This window comes from Lytechinus pictus, chromosome 2 (assembly GCF_037042905.1).
Source record: "Lytechinus pictus isolate F3 Inbred chromosome 2, Lp3.0, whole genome shotgun sequence".
NCBI lineage: Eukaryota > Metazoa > Echinodermata > Echinoidea > Temnopleuroida > Toxopneustidae > Lytechinus > Lytechinus pictus.
In genome coordinates, this window is record NC_087246.1 from 45195171 (window position 1) to 45219868 (window position 24698).

Genomic DNA, 24698 nt, shown 5'->3' on the forward strand with positions numbered 1-24698 from the left:
GCCAAACAAGACTGATCTTAGCATGCACGATTTGTTCAAAAGAATCAAAATTGTCCTTCCAAATTAAAATGACATAAATTGAAAACATCTGTGAATAGGCCAAAATAGTTCAATCCTCAGTTTCAGCCTCGTCATGGAGGTATATGTGTATGGCCTCCATGGTCCTATCAAAGAGTTTACACCGTTGAGACCATTTTGGTCTGTTGAATAATTATAACAGTGAATTATTCACTAAATAATTATACCAACCCACCCGGCAAGCTGACATTTGGCTCGTTGCAGCTAGGTTTCTTTGAGCTTAGTTTAACCTTCATTGAAATTTATCATTTAACATCCTTAATAGCTTTATTGTTTATAATTTGCTTTGCATTCTTGCTAACACATTTTATAATCCATTATTATTTATATTGGGCACTTAAACCAGTGTTAAATTAATCAGAATACAACCCAATTTGATTACATTTCACCTCGTCTGCATACCTGAAGCGAGACTCTTCTGATGGCATTGTCATCAATATCGAATCTCAACAGAGTTAAAGTTTTTGATATGTCATAAATTTGAAAGAGAGACCTTATTCATGGTTGCAATCAAGTGAAGCTGATTACTCAGCATGAGTTTCAACTGTCAATATGATTTAAACAGCTATGTCAAAGCAGATTATGATTATTTTTATGAATTGATATACTAGCACACTTAAAGGGATACTCCGGGCTGAAGATATTTATGTCTAAATAAATAGAGTAAAATTCACAGAGCAAAATGCTGAAAATTTTATAAAAATCAGATAAATATCAAAGTTATTAAATTTTTTAAAATTTGCATTATTCCGGTGAAACAGTTCTAGGCATGTCTTCATGAATATTCATTAGGTGGGCTGATGATGTCACATCCCCACTTTCCTTTTTCTTATGTTATTATATTACATGTACATGAAATAATAATTGTTTCATTTTTTATGTGTATTGTCTCCATTATGATGAAATAAGTTGCAGCAAGAAATAACTAATGCACTCAATCAGTTGTCGAGCCAGTTGTTTTAGTTCTTGGTTGAAAAATTTTGAATAAATCTAATTTCATGTATTAAATACAAAACAAGTGGGGATATGACATCATCAGCCTACCTAATGAATATTCATGAAGGCATGTCTAGAACTGTTTCACCGGAATAATACAAATCTTTTAAATTCAATAACTTCATTATTTGTTGTCCGATTTTGATCAAATTTTCAGCATTTTGCTCTGTGAATTTTACTCTATTTATGGAGACATAAATGTCTTCAGCCCGCAGCATCCCTTTAAGGCTATTTCAATGTTATTTACAGTGTTCGTTTAACGATTATATTACTTAATATATTGTATGCTCTGATTAGAAATAGAATTATAGACGGTATCCAAGGTAAACAAGGTAATAACAATCCAGTCCTAACAGCATTAGGCGTTAGATTTCTGTTGGAATGCTCAATGAAAACAGCATTGTAAGCACTAGCTTTGCTTGGTTGCAAGCATGAAGAATATACAGTAAACTTCTGTCATTACAATTTATTTCCAATACTTTGTTTGCATGCAGATGTCCCATCTTCCTATATCACATTGATGGTCCTTGCCCCTATGCCCTGCCCCTCCACGGGAACACTGGATTTAAGATTGGGATGGACGCCGGGGGACCCCCGGTAACGGCCCAGTCAAGGACCTTTGTGCCCGACAAGGTCAGAGAGCAAAAGGTGGCAGATTGTTTGGCCGATCTTTGTCCACGGGTGAGAGGAACTTACTACCCCCCCCCTTAACAACCTCTTACCCCCCCATCTCATACATGTATAGGCACACATATCCTTATTATACAGATTAAAGGTATCTGATCCTTTGCAGATTGTAGCCAGCTTGGTCGCAATTGTAATGCTATTTTCTGATAATAAATGCGCTATATATGTTTCAAGTGATGTATTTTTTTTCTTTAGCATATATTTGACACAACTTGAACAGCATGAAATCAACAGTTTATTTGCTTCTCAATGCTAACTATCATAACTGTAGAAAGAAAATGAAAATATGTGAAAGATCCGACAGCTTATTGAATTCAACCATTCAATATGTAAAGGTCATTTGTCATCAAGATTCCAGAAATGCAAAATTGAATTAAAAAAACCACCTTTAATTAGCTACCTGTACATGTAGATAAAGAAAACAATTGAGGAGAAAGCTGATGTATGATGCATTCTCTTGAATTAAAGGTCAAGTCCACCCCAGCAAAATGTTGATTTGAATAAATACCGGTAGAGAAAAATCAAACTAGCAAAACACTGAAAATTTCATCAAAATCAGATGTAAAATAAGAAAGTTATGGCATTTTAAAGTTTCGCTTATTTTTCACAAAACAGTGATATGCACAACTCAGTGACATGCAAATGAGTCAGTGGATGATGTCCATCACTCACTATTTCTTTTGTTTTTTATTGTTTGAATTATACAATATTTCATTTTTTACAGATTTGACCATAGGGACCGACTTGACTGAACCATATAGTATTAAACAATGCTAACTCTACATGTTCAGAAAGGAATGAATCACTGTTGCACTTGACAATGAGGAGAAAATTAGAATATTTCATATAATAAAATACAAAAGAAATAGTGAGTGGATGACGTCATCAGTCTCCTCGTTTGCATACCAACCAGGATAGGCATATAACTGTTTTGTGAAATTAAGCGAAACTTTGAAATGCCATAACTTTCTTATTTTACATCCGATTTCGATGAAATTTTCAGTGTTATGCTTGTTGGATTTTTCTGTTTTTATTCAAATCAATTTTTTTGTTGGGGTGGACTTGTCCTTTAATAGCAGAGTATGCAATCAGTCCCTTAAAGCCTTAAAATTGGAAGTTGTAAATAATGTCATCTCACCCTTCATGTCTACTTTTCATGGACAATTCATAGAGTGGAATACCCCTCAAAGAAGTTTCATTGCAATTGCATCTACAGTATAAAGAAACATGTTTTCAGGGCAGCAGGTTTAATATACATTTACAGTATGTTATTGTATTGGACAAAGCCATTTATATCTTATGGTCCCTTTGACTATATGAAAATCATCAATTACTTAGCGGTTTGGATATGTCTTCGGCCAGCCATAGGTCCCCTGGTATCTTATCTCTGTGTCATAAAAGCCCCAAGGTCATTTTCATGCCTTGATGTCGGGTTTCATACACATACCTCGGGCCGCGGAACGGTTTTCAAAGTGGGGGGGCTGAGCCAAAAGTGGGGGGGGGGGGCTGACCATGCTAAAAATCACAATCATATGGTCATTTTTACATTTTTGTACACGGTTTTGGAAAAAAGCCCCCCCCGGTTCCGCGGCCCCTGTACCTTGACTCTGGAGTTGAAGTCTTCAATTCTTATGGTTGAGACCCTTTCTGAAGTCAGAATTATTTTTCAATCAGTCACATCAGATCACAATACATAAAAACACTGCTTCATACAATTAGAATCCATAAGCTCTGATTTGCATTAAGTTTTGCATTTTCATGCGTGGCTACTTTGCTTTTGATTTGCTCATAGAATAGTCAGATTCATGCAAGCATCATGAAGCATGTATACGTGTCTTCATATATTAATTAAAGCCATCAATATCAATAGTCCCTTTGAATGTAAGTAGAAAACATCCATTACTATAAGCCCTCTGAATATGTCCTAAGTCAGCCATAGGTCTCCTACATGTTGTATCTTGACTCTGTGTAATAAAGCTCCTTGGGTAATTTTCATACCTTGGGCTTTGGATTAAAGCCTTATTCTTGAGGTTTTCGACCTTTTAAATCAGTATTATTTTATCGATTTTTCAATTACATTAGATCACAATTTTAAAACGCTGCCTCATGCATCTTATAGAATCCATTAGCTTTGATTTGCAATTAATTTTGCTTCTTCATGCATGGCTTCTTTGCTAAGAATAATTTGATCACAGTGTTGTCAAATTGAGTGCATATACGGTATGTATTTATCTTCATCTTTCATAAACCAGTGGCATAATGCAGAAGTCATCAGATTTATATTTATATTAAATCCACTTTACAGATAGTAGAATGTTATCATGTAAAGTTTTTTAGGTAAAACTTATCAATTCAATGCAATGCCTTTATTTTTCCTTCAGCTGTTACTTCTGTTTCTTTTCTGGATTGCTAACATTCTTCTTAATTCTTTTTTAAAATCCTTAAAAAGTGAGAGAATGCATGGCTGCTTATTTCTCATCAGGTATTTACATGAAATTTTGCATTACTGACAATATTATTTTCATATGGTGTGCTTTCACTAAAATGTTTTTTTGTCCTTTTTTACCTAATAATATGTGTTATTTTAACAAAAATTTGTCCTTTTACCATTGACGCTAATGGCTCTGATGAGCATTTTATTAATTTGACTTCTTGCATAAATTCCAAATTTTTATTATATGGGAATGCATTTAGGTAGAATAATAACGGCTTGCTGAGTATTTTCTTTCATAACCGCTTTAACAAAATATGTTTGCCTGCATAGATTCCCAGTTTTTAGCTACGTATATCATGACCACTCGATATTCTGTGTACCAATACACGGTACGAGTGGGGTTAAGATCGGCATAGATGCAGCAGGTCCAGAAGTTGGACCCAACTCTAGATCTTTCACTCCCGACCCTCAAAGAGAAAGGGAGGTTATTGACTTTCTTTCTCGGCATTGTAAAAGGGTGAGTTCGGGTACTTAACCAAGCCGCACGATGAAGTAATTTCTACTAATGAATCATGCTCTCAGAATAATCATGAAGGATTTTGCTAACATTCCAATAATTTCCATTTGAATGACTGCATTTAAATGTTCACAGGAGAGCAGAGGAATTTTTTTAATGAAGTGAAGAGTCAGTGATTTTTTTCACTGACGAATTTGTTCTGAATCAGTCAGATAGTCACTCGATCGTATACTCAGTCTGAAAGGTATGTCAGAACGAATCTTGGATCCAGCGGGATTTGAACCTCTCATCTACTGACTGCCGGTCAGGGACTCTACAATCAGGCCGTCACTGGGACAGTCATATTAACATTCTGTTTTATTGTCCATGTAGTAGAGTGGATTAGCCGAACAATTGTGCAAATTTTGACTAAAGCATGAAACTTTCACAAGTATTAGTATATGCCGTAAGATTTATTTTAAAGATGGGAGGTAAATTTATAAATGCCATCCCAGGACCAAAATCCAGTTGAAACCAATTAGAGCAAAACCAATTGAAACCAGTTGGCCAACTGGTTTCAATAGGGAAATTGGAACAACTGGAACCAATTGAAACCAGTTGCCAACTGGTTCCAGTTAAAACCAATTGGGCAACTGGAACCAGTTGGCAATTGGTTTCAATTGGTTCCAGTTGAAACCAATTAAGCAACCAGTTGGCAACTGGTTTCAATTGGTTCCAGTTGTTCCAATTTCCCTATTAAAACCAGTTGAATCCAATTGGAAGCAACTGGTTTCAATTGGTTCCAGTTGAAACCAGTTGGAGGCAACTGGTTTCAACTGGAACCAGTTGAAACTAATTGGTTTCCAACTGGATCCAATTGGAAATTCCAGTTGGAATGACTTAATTACAAATTAATTAGAATTTGCACTAACTATATTGCTCATGCCAACAAAGAAGCAGTGCTATATGTTTATTAATACCAATGTAAAGGGCATTGATAAAATAGACATTCTTAATGTATATAAAATATGAAAGATCTTCAAATATATGTATTTGTATTTGATGTAATTTGGTAACAGTTAGTGGTGTACTAATTATCTTATAATCTGTTTTAATTATAATCTATAACATTTATGAACATGGTTTTCACTGCTAATCATTCTAAACACTTATCTGAAACAAGTATGGTACTTGAATTAGAAAAGAATTAAATAGATACATTTTAAATGATGATGAATCACATAAAACATTAATCTGTGCACACTGGCAGATAATATGCAAATTAACTGGTTTCAATTGGAACCAGTTGGGTAACTGGAAAATTTCCAATTGGTATCCAATTGGAAACCAATTGGAAGTCATTTCCAGTTACCCAACTGGATCCAGTTAGGATTTCGAGTTACCCAACAGGATCCAATTAGAATTAATTTCCAGTTAATCACCTTTCCAGTTAGAAGTCATCTCCATTTACCCAATTGGTTCCAGTTAGGATTTCCAGTTACACAACTGGTTCCAGTTAGAAATCATTTCCAGTTGGAAGTCATTTCCAGTTACCCGACTGGTTCCAGTTAGGATTTCCAGTTACCCAACTGGTTCCAGTTAGAAATCATTTCCAGTTAGAAGTCATTTCCGGTTACCCAACTGGTTCCAGTTAGGATTTCCAGTTACCCAACTGGTTCCAGTTAGAAATCATTTCCAGTTGGAAGTCATTTCCAGTTACCCAACTGGTTCCAGTTAGGATTTCCAGTTACCCAACTGGTTCCAGTTAGGATTTCCAGTTACCCAACTGGTTCCAGTTAGGTTTTCCAGATTACCCAACAGGTTCCAATTAGAATTAATTTCCATTTAATCACATTTCCAGTTAGAAGTCATCTCCAGTTACCCAATTGGTTCCAGTTAGGATTTCCAGTTACCCAACTGGTTCCAATTAGGATTTCCAGTTACCCAACTGGTTCCAGTTAGAAGTCATTTCCAGTTACCCAACTGGTTCCAGTTAGGATTTCCAGTTACCCAACTGGTTCCAGTTAGGATTTCCAGTTACCCAACTGGTTCCAGTTAGAAATCATTTCCAGTTGGAAGTCATTTCCAGTTACCCAACTGGTTCCAGTTAGGATTTCCAGTTGCCCAACTGGTTTCAATTGGTTTCAATTGGAAATTGTTATATTCCAGTTAAAACCAATTGAAACCAATTGAAACCAGTTGGAAATCCAACTGGTTTCAATCGGATTTTGGTCCTGGGATTTTCGGCCGTTGCCATGGCAACGGATTAATTTCTCCAAAACAACATATATTCCCATGTAAATGGTAAATAAACATGATATAGATGACCAAAATGATAATTTTCAGGCTCCCTATTGAATGCATATGAAATTTAGAAATATTAAAGATCATCAAGAAAGTTCCAATTTGTCCGTTGCCACTGGCTGTCCTTGTAACTAGTCCCAATGTACTACTTCACCCTTAAAACATAGAAACCAAATTAAGCCACTGAAATTAGATGTTATTTGGTTGTCATGGCAATGGCTGAAGTTATTTGTACATCAACAGCAAACATATCTATGCTTTGCATCCTAAAATTAGGGGAAATTTATGACAAAATACAGATTTTAAACTGTTTTTCGATCAAATTTGGTGCTTTTCTTGGGAAAAAAGAGTTGTTGCCATGGCAACGGCCCATTTGCAACATTGATATTTATCATTAACTTCAAGCATTACCAAGGCAACCTCAAATTTCATCATTCTAATGAACTAATGCAAAACATTGTAATCTTTGTTCAAAATTAAATGACTGGGTCAAACCTTGAGTTAATTGTTATAAATTGCATTTTCCACCTGTCCATTATCATGTCAACCATGTTAAAAAAAAATTTCAAATTAGATGTTACTTGGTTGCCATGACAATGGATTTATATGTTATTTGCATGTTAACAGCAAACATATCTATTCTTATCCTAAAGTTAAGGGAAATGAAAGAAAAATCAGATTATACAGTCCTTTTTAAAAATAAAAACTGCTACTGTTCTTGGGTAAATGATCCGTTGCTATGGCAACAGGCCATTTGGAACATTGATATTTATCGTTGAATTCAAATATTACCAAGGCAACATCAATGTTTATTATTTTAATTAGTTCATGCAGAACACTGACTGTATTATTTTCCCCTAAATTAGTTGAGTAGGTCAGACCTTACGAATGCACATTAAGTTAATATTCATTGTATCTTTCACCTGTTTTTTTACCTTATCATCCACTTTAAAAAAAAATTAGATGTTATTTGGTTGCCATGGCAATGGCTTAAGATGTTATATTTATAAATTTAGTCACAAACATATCTCGATTACTACCTTGAAATTAGGGAAAATGGAATGATGATCATACCGTACATGTATTCTACATTTTTGTCAATATTTTTACCTTTCTAGAGGGAAATAAGCTGTTGCCATGGCAACGGGCCCTTTGTAAAATTGTTCCTTTTTAAATTCAATTCAAGCATTTCCAAAGCAACATAATATTTTATCTTTATAAAGAACTCCTGCAGAACAATTTTGTATTTTTTGTTCAAATGAGGGGGTCAAAAGTCAATTCCAATTGTATTTTCCACCTATCCATTGTCTTGACAACCATGTTATTTTTGTAAATTAGATGTTATTTGGTTGCCATGGCAATGGCTTGAGATGTAATTTACACATTTAGCAACCAAAATATCTTTGTTAAGCACTGTAAAATTAGGGGAAATTAAAGATATATCATATTCTACAACTTTTTTTTATAAAAATGTTTATTTTTCTGGGGAAAAACAAGTCGTTGCCATGGCAACGGACCAATTGGAACTATCTTGATGATCTTGAATATTTCTAAATTTCATATGTATTCAATTGGGAGCCTGAAAATTATCATTTTGGTCATTTATATCATGTTTATTTACCATTTATATGGGAATGTATGTTGTTTCGGAGAAATTAATCCGTTGCCATGGCAACGGCCGAAAATGGCATTTATAAATTTACCTCCCATCTTTAAAATAAATCTTATGGCATATACTAATACTTGTGAAAGTTTTATGCTTTAGTCAAAATTTGCACAATTGTTGTGATTTTTGGAGCTAATCCGCTCTACTAATGGTGGACTATCATGAATTCAAGTCAGATTATTAGGTGCTGAGGTATTTGTTCTTATATCATCCTGACAGTGCCATGGAACTGTGATGGCCTGGTGGTAGAGTTGTCGACCAGCAATCAGTAGATGGGAGGTTCAAATCCCGCTGGTTCCAATATTTATCTTTCAGATCAAGTATATGATTTTATATTTACTGAGTGCAAACCAGATATTTGAATTTTCAATAAGAAAGATGATTGCTACCTGCTCAATTTTTATACAGCCTTTACTTTATTCAACTGCTTATGAATTAATCCAAAGCTTCAAAATGCTATTTAATCTGGTATTTTTAAAAAATTGAATTCTGTTTGGAAGTTGTTATCTTGATACAACTCTATTGGGTGTTTTGGCCTCTTAAAGTGCAATTACAAGATTATGATGATTCAAATGCTGTCTTTCAAATTACATTCTTGATACTCTACACACAATCATACTTTTTATCATTTTTCATTACTCTTCATTTTATTTGTCTTGCCTGCAAAGTAGAGCAAGACTATAGGCGCCGCTTTTCTGACGGCGGCGGCAGCATCAACATCGGAAGTCTTAACCTATTAAGGTTAAGTTTTTTAAATGTCAAACTTTTTGAAAGTATATGAACATATTTTATGGAACTTGGACATACATGTATGGTAAACGACGATCACTGATCATCTTGCATGACATGACCCAGGTCATAGGTCATTTAGGGTCAGTTTAGTTACTGAACTTTGACCATGTTGTAGGTATCATTTAACATTGAAATCTTAGCCAAGGCAAAATTTTTGAAATGCCTTAACTATAAAAGTATATGGAACAAAATAATTAAACTTAGACATAGGCTACATCATCTATGTAAGAGTAATTACAAGTCTCACTGATCATCTTGCATTAGTTTTAGGTCACATAATTCAAAGGTCATTTTGGGTCAATCGGGTATTTCATGAAATGTCATTACTGAAATCTATGGACCCATTTCATGAAACTTGGACATGAAATATCAAGGTTAAGGTTAATATTTTGAAATGTTATCACAATTTTGAATGTAGGCCTATATAGACCTCGGTCATGAAACTTAGACGTAAGGTTAATCAAGCATTACTGATTGTTTTTCATCAGGTTCAGGTCACAGTGTTCAAGGTCAAAGGTCATTAAGGGTCAGTGAACTAATAGTATTTTTACATGCTATGAATTGTGTGTTTTTGTGAATTCATTGTAGTTGTTTTCAAAGTCAGCACTGCTGCTATGATAATCCTGTAATGTTGGTGATACTGCCAGAGGCATTCCACTTGTTATTTTATTTGTTCAAAACACTTCATTGTCATGATTGTATCATCATGTATATTCCATTGATTTTTTTTCTGTACTCTATCATTTTTAGTGCATTATATTCATTCTGTGTCGTTGTCAGGAAAGTGCTTGGATGCCAACAAGATAATTACCGAAACAAAGAAAATTAAGTTTGGACTCCGTTTATTATCAGAGTGCTCATGGCAAAATGGGTGAACATGTATTCAAATAACATTGGATATCCACTAAAGAATACACAACAAAATATCACAATATGTACCTATATAAAATAAGACAAGCAGGTTTGGCTTTATACGATAGGCCCTTCTGTAAATCAGCTTGAGGATGAACTCTATGGAAGCTGGTGAAGGTTCAAGGTGAAGGTTCAATGTCACAGAAAATTCAATGTCAACTATACAAGTATGGATGATGTCTAGTGGTAAATCAGTACTGTTCTTACTCTCTTTTGATGATTAACAAGTTGCAAAGGGATTTAGCATGTAGACTCTATAATAGTTCCCCACCACACAGAAGTTTGATGCCATCATCGCTCACATAGCATTGCCAGGACCACAAAGTATTATTGGCCACTAAGTTTGTCACACAGGAGGGGGAAGTTCTGTTCTATCTGTTCAAATTATTCATTGTACATATACCTGTATACTGTCATGTCTGTATATTGTCATACTGTCATGTCTGTTTATATTATATTTGTGTAGTGTACCATTTCAACACTAGCTTATGATATTTACCTAACCCGCTAATGAACATTTCATGATTTTGTTGCATTGGAGGATAGAGCTGTGACTGAAGAGATTGTGAAAATAAAATATTGACTTCAGATATTTATATATATAATGTTTTTCATCAAGTCTAGGTATAAGCCTGTATAATTATGTTTACTAATTTGGTGCATAACACATTTTCCTTGATATGTGCAAATTTACCTTACCTTTGAACTCTTTTGGGATCTCTGTGTGGCGTCCATTTGTAATCTGATGGGGGATGGTGTCCTAATTTTGCAAAGCATAGTCTCTTTTAACAGGCGCAGTTTGGTGTAATTGCATCAATGCAAAGTGTACTCAATGCGTGTTGTTGTTGGCACTTGTGTTGTGTATTAAACTTTAGCTTAGTGTACAAGACTAATGAGGGGTCACTGCAGCAAGGATTTCTAGAATTCCATCCCAAGATTTGAGATAATTTATGACCTCTTTTTTAAAATTAAATTTAAAGGAAATTGAGCTCTCGCTCTACTAGCTCTATGCACCATTTTTTGTGAAAATTGTGATGTTTGCCTTATTTTCAGGCCTACTTTTTGGCCAAAGATTCAGACAGGCACCTATTAAGAAAAGTTCAGTCAAGATATTTCTAACCCCTTTTTTCTTCTTCTTGATCTAAGGAAGAAAAGGTCCTCTGCGACCACCCAATCTCAAACAGGATAAAATCCCACTGTCGGAGTGATCAGTTTCTCGTCATGCATTCAGACGCCCTTTTAACCTTTTTCTTTAATGCCCAGCGCACAATTTGCGATACGATTGCACTAAGATCCAATTGCAACAATATCACAGAGTGCGCCAACCTACAACGTGCTCGTGCTGCAACCTTGAAAAGTGAACAGTGTCTCAGACATTTAACTTGTCAAATCTTTCTGCGATTTTTAGTCTCCAATTTTGCTCATTTCAGCGAATCAGCTTTGTTATTGATGATTATGTCATGGCCAATATGTTGCATTGCTGCAGCGCAGACAACACATGCGTAAAAGAATTGGCGCCATGAGATGCAGCGGGCTTTAGAGCTTCATAGGAAATATAGCTAGCATTGGCTTCATGAAAATGATGAGATGAGAATTAAGGCTATTGGTGAGTTCATAAGCGAAAATCAAGTATAATTGTTTATCAGTTGGCAGTCAAAATTTTGAAATAAAAGAAAGAGTTAGATACATTTAATTATTTTGTACAACATAAAATCAGGTATGATTTTTTTTTTGCTTGCATAGATTTCCAGTGTGTAGCTTCTACACTCTTGGTCACTCGACCTACTGTGTTCCAATACACGGTACGAGTGGGGTTAAGATTGGAATAGATGCAGCAGGTCCAGAAGTGGGACCCAACTCTAGATCTTTCACTCCCGACCCTCAAAGAGAAAGGGAGGTTATAGCCTTTCTTTCTCGGCATTGTAAAAGGGTGAGTTCAGGGGTAAATTGTCACTTGGTCTCCTACCAGTTCCTCCACTTTGTCTAATATTGGCCTCGTTCTGCAAGTACATGGTCTAGCTCTTCATCGAAAACTGGTTCATCTGCTGTTACCGTTTGGTCTTATTGCCATTAATCCCATTTTCCACTTTGTCTATTAAATATTCACGTTTGGCAATACCCACTTTGTTTAATGTGAACTCGCTTCTTACAGATCTTCCAACTAGTGCTAATCAGTATTGAGATCTGAAAAAATGAGAATACTACTGATGGTTTCAAGCAAAATACTAATTTCTTAGGTTTCAATTTTATGTGCTTTCCTATGGTATACTGATTTCCTCACCAAAATACTGGTTTTTGGCTTTTGAAATACTGAAATGTTAAGTTTATTTAATCTGTATGTAAAGATGAACTATTTATGAGCAAAATTTTACAAAGTGTCAAATGAGCTAGGAGTAGAACTTGTGCCATCTTGGCATGACACTAAATGACAGACCAAGAGATGGTTGAACCAAATGGTAATAATACCAAACTGATAGTAGACCTAGTATAGTGCGTTGAGCCATGATAAGTGTAAAAGACGATCTAAGAAGTAGACCATCTGCTAGTAGACCAAGTGGATATCCAGCCAAGCTGCATGATGTTATCATGTTATTAGAGGTATTAGGAGAACTTCACTCCTGTTCTTAAGGACCTCCATTGGTTGCCCATAAAGGATCGCATAGTCTTCAAAATTCTACTTTTGGTTTATCATATCATCAATGGATCCGCACCCAACTACAACAAGTCTCTTATAAATACACCACTATCAACCTGCACGCACACTGCGATCATCCCAATCTAGTCTCTTACATATTCCACTATCTAAAAAATCCTGGGGCGATCGAGCCTTTGCTCATGCCGGACCAGCCCTGTGGAATTCACTACCACAGGAGCTGAAGAACTCAAACTCTGCAACATCCTTTAAGGGCAACCTAAAACTACATTTGTTCACTAGCAGGTACTAGGTTTGAAGACAGACATTTTTCCTCATTCGTAATTTACCCTATCTTGTACTTCTCTTAGTTTTCTTTACTTTTATGTTTTGCTCTCTTCTAAGCGCCTTGAGCATTTAATCAAAATGGAAAAGACGCTATATAAATCATATGTATTATTATTATTATATTTTGAGTCTGAATGTAAGCAGAGCATTTTAAAGGGGATGTTTGGGTGTTTTTTTTTTATTTTTTTTTAAAATCTGATATAAAGTCCTGTCCCAGTACCACCACTGCAAATATTCATTTTTCCAAGTTTGTCTGGTCCTGGGTTGAAACTCACTGGCCCATCTACAATTCCAGGACACAACTGTCAAAAATATTGAATGGAACGTAATTTGGGTGAATTGTGAGTCAAGTAAAATACCTGGGGGGCGTTTCATAAAGCTGTTTGTAAGTTAAGAGCGATTTTGAGAACAGCTGGTGATCCTTTCTTGTGGTAAATGATATTCGCCATTAAATGTTCATTGACGATGCTTTAGGAAAAGGTTCACCAGTCGTTCTTAAAGTCGCTCTTAACTTATGAACAGCTTTATAAATCACCCCTCTGAAGTCTTCCCAAATACAAGTATTGAACTGAGCACCAACCCGAGGGTCGGTTGTAGAAAATGTTGTGTTTGAACAAAAATTTAAAACCAATCCCAAGTCCCTGATATGCACTTTTGATTGGTTTTTAAAGTCAAGTTGCGTTTGATTGCTACTCCGTGCAATAAAGCCTCAGACAAGTGTTTCATCAACATTTCTTGTACGACACATCAGGGTCACATTTCATAAAGACATGTTTATAATAACAAATGCACAATTTCTATCCCAAATTCACTATCAGCCAATCAGAATGAAAGATTATGGTAGCTTTTAACTATTGTTGTAAATTTGTTATTGTAACAAGGTTTATGAAACGGGGCCCTAGAACTGAAAACTTCATGGTTTTATTTGAATGGCTGAGTAATTGCACGTACTTGCATAATTTTTTTTCTACCAAATTGCATCACCAATATGACTTTGGCAAGGCAGAGTTACATTTGCCTTTCATTCTGTGAATGCACTGAGCACTCTCCAAAGAAGAAGTGAATTATATTTGTAGAAACACCATGGCGTATGGTGTAGTTCAGAAAAGGGCTGTTTGCCATTTTTTTCCTTCTAAATAAAAAAAAAAACTATCTGAAGTCTTTTGGAAGCATTGTGGAGTGTCCCATATTTTCATTTTCAAAATCTGGGCTTATTGCATGGTACCCGTTGCCAGTGGTAATGTTTCATATCATTACCGAGCTTGAAGGTTGTATCTACTGAGTGAACGGTAACAAGGGGACCAATGACTTGAAGTCTTGTCCAAGGGGCTTGGTAATGATCACACACACACATTCTCAGAGAGAACAGGATGTACACCAGCTAAGCCCTAAATTGTATCAACGACCAGGGGAGCGATTTTCACCGACAAATGTTATAAGCCACTGATATCCTTGCAAATAAATGATTTGGCTGAGACCAAATTAGTCAGTGAAATCATGGACCTACTACTCTGTCAGAGTAGTAGGTCCATGGTGAAATACACTGACAAAACTCTCTGTATAAAATGCCCCTCCCCCAGTTTGCCTTCCTTGATCACAGCTCTGTCCACTATGCATTTTCTAATTTCATACTTTTTAAAAATGCAATTGCACAGTCGCATCATTTGTCAACTTTTTGACCCCCAAGTAATAATATCACCATTTCATGCCTTTCATATAATTCATTATAAAATCCTGTTTTGCATGTATACGTAATACGTTTAAAAAGAATTATCAATTCATTCTTTATGCTATCCAACACAATTTAATGATTTCATTGTTTATACATAGATGGCTTTTCCATTGACTTTATATAATATAGAAATGTATTCCTAATTATTGTATCCCATTGTTGCAACACTGATTGAAAGCTTTCATCGAGCAGGCCCTAGGTCTCGTCATCAAGTCCAAGACTAGGGATGTGTAGAATACACCCCCCCCCCCTCCCAGAAATGCAGTTTTCAAATACCTTCAGTGTGAACTGCAGTTTGCTCAACTGATCTCTTATTGGTTTGAAAGATAGATATCTTCAAAATGCAAACATGAAACATTGAAAAAGTTTGCATTTGGGTAGGAGATTCTGCAAAACCAATAAAAAAAATTGAACTGCATCATAGGTATCAAAAGTGATTCTACAACCTCTCAGTAGTAGCATGCTTCCAGTTTGAACATGCATTACCGGGTATATTATTCACTCCAAGTTTGACCCACTTTCCTGACGTGGTGACATTTGTCAACGTTGAAGTTTTATCAAGGTTAATTTTTTTAAAATGTCATCTAAACTTTGAAAGTACAAGGACCTATTTCATGAAACTTTGACTGAAACGTGAACAGAATCACTGATTGTTTGGAATGAGTCTTGGACCACATAGCAATTAAGGTCAAAGTCAGTTATATTTGATAAACTCTGACCATGTTAAACAGCAAAAACAAAACCAGGGTTAAGATTTTGAGTTTTCAAGATGATTTTGAAAGTGTAAATCCCTATTTTATAAAATATCCAGACAATGATCATCAAGTGAACAGGAAAATATAAATTTTGATCAGGTCAATGTCAGACATCAAATTGGGTCGATAAATTTGTATGAACCTAAACAAAATAATTGTACCATGTATCAGCTTAAAAAAACATTTTAAGTTTGAGATTTGAATAATCAAGTTAATTTCTTTTAAACTTGGATATGTTTGTATGGTGACATTTGTTATTTTGATTGGTAATGGAATCAAGTTTGAGGTAATTTCAGATCAATTTACTTTGATGAAAGAAATTATATTTTTGCATCATCTCAAAGGTATTTATTCAAATTAAATGAAACTTGTGCGAGATGGTTTGGATATCACAAGTGGTATTAGATGAATAATGTGTTTCCAAGTCAAGGTGTTTGAGGTTAATGAATTCTTGGATTTATTATCAAACTATAAATGATTTTTTTTTCTCTAATTTTGAAAAAAATTCATCTTGATTTGTTTTCATGTTTTAAGAAGATTTTGTATAAGGAGGATCAATTCTGTGATTACAAATTTCAGGTCATTGAATGAAGCTCAAAGATCATTTCAAGTAAAAAAAATGGACCAAAAATTGATATTTTATCCCAATTCATAAGGAAGCTCTGATCAAATACATATTTGGATCTTGTGGCTTCATCATCTGATGTTTACTTGAATTGCACTTGATACTGCAGGCCCTAGGTCCAATACTCTACACCAAGACTTGTCTGTATGCCATGACGCCGGACAGGAATTTTGTGATTGATAACTGCAGGAACGTGGGCCATCCGAATGTCATCTTCTGCTGTGGAGCCGGTCACGCATACAAGTGAGTTCTCGTTCAATCTGTCGGTGATGAAAATTGATATTATCATCAGCAAATTAAACCAACAAAAACTAGTAGGATGGTAAGGGGTCCTAAAGCTACGCACCACTCATCGCGCATGCAATTTCAATGACAGAATGTGCACTCCGCGTGTGGAACTGTGACTGCAGAGTGACGAACAATTCCTGTTCAATTTTTTCTACAGAGGCTGCGGTAAATCACTGCATGCAGAGGAAACCAGCAAGTGTTTGGAATTTGGAGATATATTCACTTTAATTTGATATCCTATTATAATATGAACATATTTTAGAAATTGAGGTACAGGAAATGCTATTTTTTTTGCATGATAAACCGAGTGAGTAGCTTTAGGACCCCTTCTACATATGGCTGCGAAATCAAGAGGTGTTCAGAAAACATGGCGGGATTTTCGTATTAGTGAGTTTTGTGATATTTTCCTCTTGGTTATTGGATCTTTAGAATATTTATCACAAATATGTGAAAGATAATTTTTCAAATATTAAAATTGGCATACTGTAGTTTTCATCATTTTTACCCCATCATATAGTAGTATTAAACTTCTTACAGTGCTTTGGCGCTACTCTTTAGACCCATGTACTCAATTTTTTTTATATTTTTCATTTCAATTTTATATTGGATCTGTTCAATTTTCTTACTTTTCCGGAGCACCTTTTTGTAAACAAATAACAGACATAATTGCTTCAAACAATAACTAAACATTTCAGGGACTACTTTCCACAACCATGTGCCCCATATTTTCTTCAAACAATCAGTCTTGTGAATTTTGGATTGAAAATATAATGGATCATTTCTTAATCTTTCGATCCCTATTGAAATACAGGTATGCCCGGAGGCACACCAAAATTTGTTATTTCTTGTTAATTTGGTATGATGTTGGAAAGATAAGAATTTTTTTTTGGTCATTGCAGTGTGTATATATCACAAGGCTATATTGCATACTTGATAAGAATGCCGGAATGCAGGGTTGTCTTGGGATGTTTTAGGTCTTGAGATAGTGCTGTTCAAAGTGGCTTTGGTTATAATAACATCCATCAAATTTATTATTCATTTTGTTATATCAGGTTTGCTGCTGTTCTTGGAAGAATCCTAAGTCAGTTAGCTATAGACGGGAAGACAACCTTCAACATTGCTCCTTTCAACATGGAAAGAGATGCGATTACGGACCCAAACTTCCCCAAGTGTTTCCAACTAGGACTACCAGAAGAAGAATTGGCTAAACTCCAAGCAAAGTTGTGAAACAATATCTGACTGATCTTCATTCCAACAAGGAATTTCTAATCGATGATATTCTGGCTAATGTTGAGATGAATTCATCAGGAAAAGGTCTCTAAATGCTGACAATACAGGGAATCAACTGAAAACAAATAAATCGAGAATATATTAAGAATGTAATCATGTACCTGATAGTAACCTGAAGGTGGAATATATGAAAGCATTTCTAATCAAGTTGATTTTGATACAAAACAGTGTTTAGTAAAACTTTGTTTCAACAAAATTACTTGCAGATCTAACAAAATTATTGTTCATGAAGTTACTTCATGTGGCAATCCCTTTAGCTCATACAGGGAAATGTCTTGGGATGATGAATTAAGTATGGCACTGGAAAGAGTGTCATGAAGTGCACAAATGATGATGGATACATCTTGGTAACAGTAAAACATGAAGAAAAAAAAAATGTTTAATCATGTGGGAGCCAACAAGTCGGGCTGCGGATGGATTTTAAAAGGAGAAGGGATGGGGTGTGAGCATGTATAAAACCATAATTTGGTGGTCATTTTTATGTTTTTTTACATGAATTTTTTTTTAATTGGGGCTCCCCAGCCCCTCCCCCTGGTTCTGCAGCCCCTGCAAATAGCTGCATCATTCCTGATGGCAGGGAGAACAGCTTTCTCAAAGCTTGACATTCCTTTTAATAGTATTCTGCTGAGCTGGGGATGTTCCAGTTCCTTATCATTCTTGGGTAAAATAAGAATTTAAAGGGATGCTCCGGGCTGAAAATAATGATTTAAACAGATAAAGAAAAATCAAACAAACAAAACACTGAAAATTTGATCAAAATCGGACAAGGAATAATAAAGTTATGGCATTTTAAAGATTTGCATTATTCCGTTGAAACAGTTCAAGGCATGTCTTCATGAATATTTAATGAGCAAATTGATAATGTCATATCCCACTAGTTCTTTTGTATTTTATTATATGAAATTAGGTTTATTCAATTAGATTCTACCAAGAAGTGAAAAATTGGATTGACGACTGATTTAATGCATTAGAATTCATTGCTGCAACTTATTTCATTATTAAGGAGACACATTGTTCACACATGTATGAAAAAGTGAAAGAATTATGATTTCATATAATAACATAAGAAAAAGGAAAGTGGGGATGTGACACCATCAGCCAACCAAATGAATATTCATGATGATGTGCATATAACTATTATCAAAAAATATTGCAAAACTTTAAAATTCAATAACTTTGTTCTTTGTTATCCAAATTTGATGAAATTTTCAGCATTTTGCTCTGAATTTTACTCTATTTACTCTTCGGGTGTGTCATACATCATGTCTTGTTAATAAGTTAATAAAGAATGTTGATGGGATGATAATGGGTGGATATTTTATGGAAACAAGCTGGTAGGCAGTAGATTTTATGAAATTGGGAATATCTGGCAAGGATTTGCTGCGTGTGACTATGAAGTATTTTCCATTCCATTGAAGTCTCAATTCACAATCGCTTTACAATCAGCTGGAACAAATGAAGTGCCATAATGGTTGTGATGAGCCCAGAGTTAAATGAGATATTAAACAATTACGAAGTCCTGAATTTCTAATTATTTAGTTTATTTCAAGGTTTGAAATATCTTTTCCCCTCGAAATGTGTTTTAAAAGTAGAAACATAAAGTTTAAAAAAAGTTCATCATCATATTTCAAGATTTAACCAATGTGATTGAGACATATTTGGCTTGCTATATATTGCAGATGTTGTAAAAGTTGTGAAATGGCCCCTGGATGCTGTTTGATGTAATCAGGGACCCATTTCACACACAGATTGTTACTGCCAAGTTCCAAATCAATCTAAACTTATGTATAATTACCACTTTATTTTTTTTTCCTATAAAATATGCATGCCTTTCCTTAATCCTTGAAATGGTGCAATGATCTTTACTAATGGCATAGGCAATCACTAAATGAAAGAGTGGAGAAAAATCTGGTTGGACATACAAAATGGTTCATTTAAAAAATGAAATTGCCTAGGTCCACTAACTTGATAAGTTCTATCAATATGTGATTTCTTGAATCAGAATATCTTCTTTTTTCTTTCACCTTTTAGTGTCAGTGCTGCTTCAATGAACTGAATGTGAATGATGAATTTAAATTCACATGTTGCTCTGAAGTTGGAGTGAAAAACTGAAGATGCTAATCTTTGATACTACCTCATGTACAATATGATCATGTTTGTGGTGAAACATTGCAAGATAATTGCAATGTCAAGAAATACTTCCAATTTCCAGAAAAGAAACTTTTCTTTTCAATAGGGGAAGTAGATTTTTTAAGGGTAATTATCAAGTAACACAGCGTGAATGTGAAATAAACAACTATTGACTAGTTTTGAGGGTTGAAATACTGAAAATAAACTTTTCACATTCTAGTAAAAGTACATTTTTTACACTTTTGTATGTCTATATATGCCTGTATACCTACATTTACATGTATATCAACATTTGCCTTGGGATGTTTTTAAATGAAGTGTATGAAGTTCAGATAATTTACATATGTCATTAAAAGAGTAAAAGATTGTTTTGATATCATATTCAATATATTGAAATATAAACAGTGTTGATTGTATAAAATCATTTTTGTTTTGTATGAATTTTATATTCAAGATTTATATTCATATGTCATGTATAGTTTTGATTACGGGGTGTTTATATATTTGACTATGATTTAAAGAAATAATTTGAATAATAATAATAATATTGCATTTATAAAGCATTAAAGGTTTGTATCTATTTTCATATTCCTTCATATTATCGTAGTACTTCATATAGATGATAGACATGCCTGCTTCATTGTACATCTGTGTTTTATGGGGTGCCAACGGCAAGCACATATCGGGGTTCATGTACTTGTCAATAATGTTGGGTTTAGGTGATCCTAGTGTAGAACCAAACCTTTGCTCCCTAAAAGAATACATGGTGTACTATGAAGCCTCTGCATTGATGTAAGTAGTCATTTTGATAATTCATTACTAACTTTGATTATATAAGATATAGATATATGCCATTATGTATGCATCTTTATCTTACAGAGAACAGAGTCTGTACAAATGATTTTGGGACAACATATTCACAGGGATGTTCGTATTTAGGCCATATTGTTTGTGCAAAATGTGGTAAGCTTCCAGGGGGAGTGCACTCAACTATATTGGTGTGCACACCTGCGGAAAAGCTAGGGGTATTTTTTGCACGTGATGTGCTTTGGGTGTCAAAAAGGCCAGAATTGGGAAAAAAGCTAGCATATGGTTGTGGAGTAAAATGCTATATTATTAGGGTTATGTTAGTTTAGGGGACAAAATTGTCAAAAATGCACGCAAAAATGCTTGAATAGGGTATAGATTTGCCCGATGGATAAAACTTGTTTAGGGCGGGTTTGTAAAACTTGTGGTCGTGCGTGTGTACAGCAATATAGTTGAGTAGCCCCCCTTGGGGGCCTCCCTTCCAAAAGAAATGTGATTAATCTAGCTAGATCATTCCATCATGCATACAGCATTCCGTGCGATCTTTATGCATATGTCTTTACACTTATTTTAGTGTTCTCACATTAATAAAGAGTTGCAGTAATTAATATGAACCTTCCTGTGAATATGATCCTTGATATTTATTGATTTTCATGCTGAAATCTTGTCATAATTTAATATTTTTATAGCAATATATTCAAATTATGCATGAAATGCTACTGTTTAATGTACAGTATTAAGCCTTACTTGTGATTTATGTAATTACTATATATAATATAGTTTTTAGAGGGACACTGATTATACTGTTTCCTTTTTTAAAAATGTGAGTGATAGCTATTTTTGGGAGTGATTGTTTTAGCTGACTTTATATAAAAGCTGTAAGAATATATATTTTATGCAATATTAAATTTGAATAAATAATGATTTGAATCACATTCTTGCTTGTTTTGTCCTTTAAATTTCTAAAATATCTCAGGTACAACCTATTGAGGTGAAGAACCCAGCGAGGGTTTGAGATTTAAAAGCCTGATGCACACGATACAATCTAACTGCAACCTAAATTCCATTTCGCATTGATTATGAAAGCTCACACAAGTAAAACCTTCATGGTATTTGAAGTTCAGAGCGGTGCTAGGAATACTTAATCAAAATTCTGCTTTCAACTGCCAGCCTTGCGGTATTCTGGATCTGGATGTATACACTGCTAGAACAGTTGGTATAAATGCAGCGGGTGAGAGAGGGCGCGAAGATATCTAGTCCTATCGTCAGGGCTCTTTTTCAATCTTTGACTTGGCATGCTAGTGATGTACTGTTATCTTCTCACTAATGGGAGACAGCTCCAAGCCAAAAATGACTTTTTAATTGCTCAGTGTTTGTGGGGTGGATAGTATGACTTTTAACATTTTGGTTCACAACTTTATCTTTTTATGATATTTTGTACTTGAAAAAATAAATCTATTATAAAAAGCGTCTCATATTAAATCAGCTTTAAATCTTAGCCGAATGGCATGATGATGTCATGATTTGGAACTGAATTTGGTTTTAATAATTCAGGGAGGCTTGCAGAATCTTTGAATTTTGACTTTACTGTATATTCCACTATTCGATCAATAAACCTAGTTAACACCTAAAAGAGAGAGACTTAGGAAGTGGTACTTTTTAGTCCTTTTTCATTGAAAATGTTCAGGGGGAGGGGGGAGGATGAGTTGGCCTCCCTCTCCCACCTTAAAGTGTATAAAAACATCTTTTTTTTGCATGGTCGATCAGCCCCCCCCCCCCCCCCACTTTCAAAAATGTTCCATGGCTCTAGAGATATTCTGTGCATGATGATATTAGCGGTTTTTTGCAATTGCAATGGGGACAGATTCCAGAACATGTTAAACGAATTGAAAATGCCTGTTAAATCACAATGAACAGCTGACGGGTCTTTGTCGAAAATTGGTGAACCAGGACAGCTGATTGTCGTAAGATTCTGAGCTGACGAAAAATTGCAAATATAATGTTTGTCCAGAGTCACGGACGAAACTGCTGTTTTGATTCACTGATTTTCGACAAAGATTGCTTTGTCTTGAAGGGCTTTTGACAATAGATTCTCTATGTTACATAAAGCGTCCGCATGGCGGTTGCAAAAAACTCCCTATGTGATCTAGATATTAGTGATGATTGATGATGATGACATTGCATCATGTACCTTCTGTATACAATTTTGGAGATTATGCTGTAAGTGACGTGCATGGTGATTTCTGTGGTGAACGTGCGGTAAACAGTCAAAATCTGAGGGATGTGGGAGAGGTGGGGGCAAATACCATCCGCCTTGCTATTAAAAAATAACAACACCTAAATGTGCACAATTCTAATTCAAATTTTTCCTTGATGCAAATTTTATTTATATCAAAGTGCAAACGCAGTGAATAAATCTAATGTCAATTATGAGGTCACATGAGTAATTGCAGCAAACTATCAAATATTAGTACATTTTCAATTCCTAATTGATACTTATGAATTAAGTGTTTAATTTTAATATTATATGACTTGATTGAAAAGTTATTTCCATGAATTTTACTCTAACTCCTTGTACCATGTAGTGACCCCAAAGACCTTTATCAGGAAGTTTTAATCGGGGGGGGGGGGTGCTAAAATTATTAGAGCTAGGCCTATATATATATATATTTGAAAAACATTTATATATTTGAAAAACATATATATTTGAAAAACATTTGAAAAACATTCAAATTACAAAAACCTCAGCGCGCACTGATTACCTAGTTTCCTGCGCCCAAGCAGTATGTGCGTGTTTGGTGTAACGCGCTCCGCGCAATCGCGACATGCATTGTTCAATGGTATTGAAAAGTTTTATCAGTTGCCTGAAGATCGCACCTCACGTAGGTTGCGTGAAACTCAGAGTTGCAATTAAATTTGATGAACATCCAGTCAACCTTGTGAACTTGTGTTTATTATTCAAAGCTCTTCCTGTGAAGGACATCGAGCACTCTATACAAGGATAGAATTCCCGAAGTATATATATATATATATGTGGATGAAGAGAACAATGGTAGGCGTGGCTTAAATCAAGGTTCCCCAGAGCTATCTGCCCTTTGGAAAAATTGGTAATGCCGAAAAAATGTCTCTGCCGGGAATCGAACCCGGGCCCCCAGCTTTGAACGCCGGTGCCTTAACCACTAGACCACAGAGACGGGTTAGTGGCTAGGGCGACCCAGATCCGATTGACCATCAGATAGATCGGATCGGATTATTAATCAACATAAATACATAATATCTTAATCCTATAATGCGAGCGCGAAGCGCGAGCTAAATTTTTTGGAAATCAATTGTATTTTTTCCTAAAATTTTAACATTCTGGGCAATGTTTGTTATCCTGAAAAAGATGTGTATGCAACTAAATAATTACTACGAACGCGAAGCGCGAGTAGAAATGAACTGATGGAAAAGGTATCTGTTAAAGATTGCATGCAGTTAGCCATGAAGACGTTACATATTTAAAAAAACAAATAATGCGACGGGGCGCGAGCTGAAATTTTTTGACATTTTTACCCGAAGAATGGAAATTCTAAGCAATTTTTGTTACTTAAACAGAATAGGTATATAACTAAACAATGCGAGCGCGAAGCGCGAGCGGAAAATTTCGAGATTTAGACCTACTGAACGAGACACTCTATTCATGTTTTGTAAATCATGAAAAGGATGAGTAGGCCTAATTGGGGATCT

At 35.0% G+C, this 24698-nt stretch overlaps 1 protein-coding gene across 2 annotated transcripts in view; it reads left to right on the plus strand.

The window, feature by feature from the left end:
- LOC129254180 (monomeric sarcosine oxidase-like) overlaps window positions 1-21891 on the plus strand; it is a 40058-nt gene extending 18167 nt beyond the window's left edge. The window contains exons 6-8 of one of the 2 annotated variants that reach the window (XM_064094893.1): window positions 4526-4712; window positions 16567-16700; window positions 17798-21891. In XM_064094893.1, the coding sequence (XP_063950963.1) occupies window positions 4526-4712; window positions 16567-16700; window positions 17798-17972 (496 nt within the window). In that variant the 3' untranslated portion in view covers window positions 17973-21891. Of the gene's footprint in view, window positions 1-1568; window positions 1756-4210; window positions 4252-4525; window positions 4713-16566; window positions 16701-17797 lie in introns of those variants that run through there. The other variant, XM_064094894.1, reaches the window with a different exon arrangement.
- Window positions 21892-24698: the final 2807 nt, after the last annotated feature.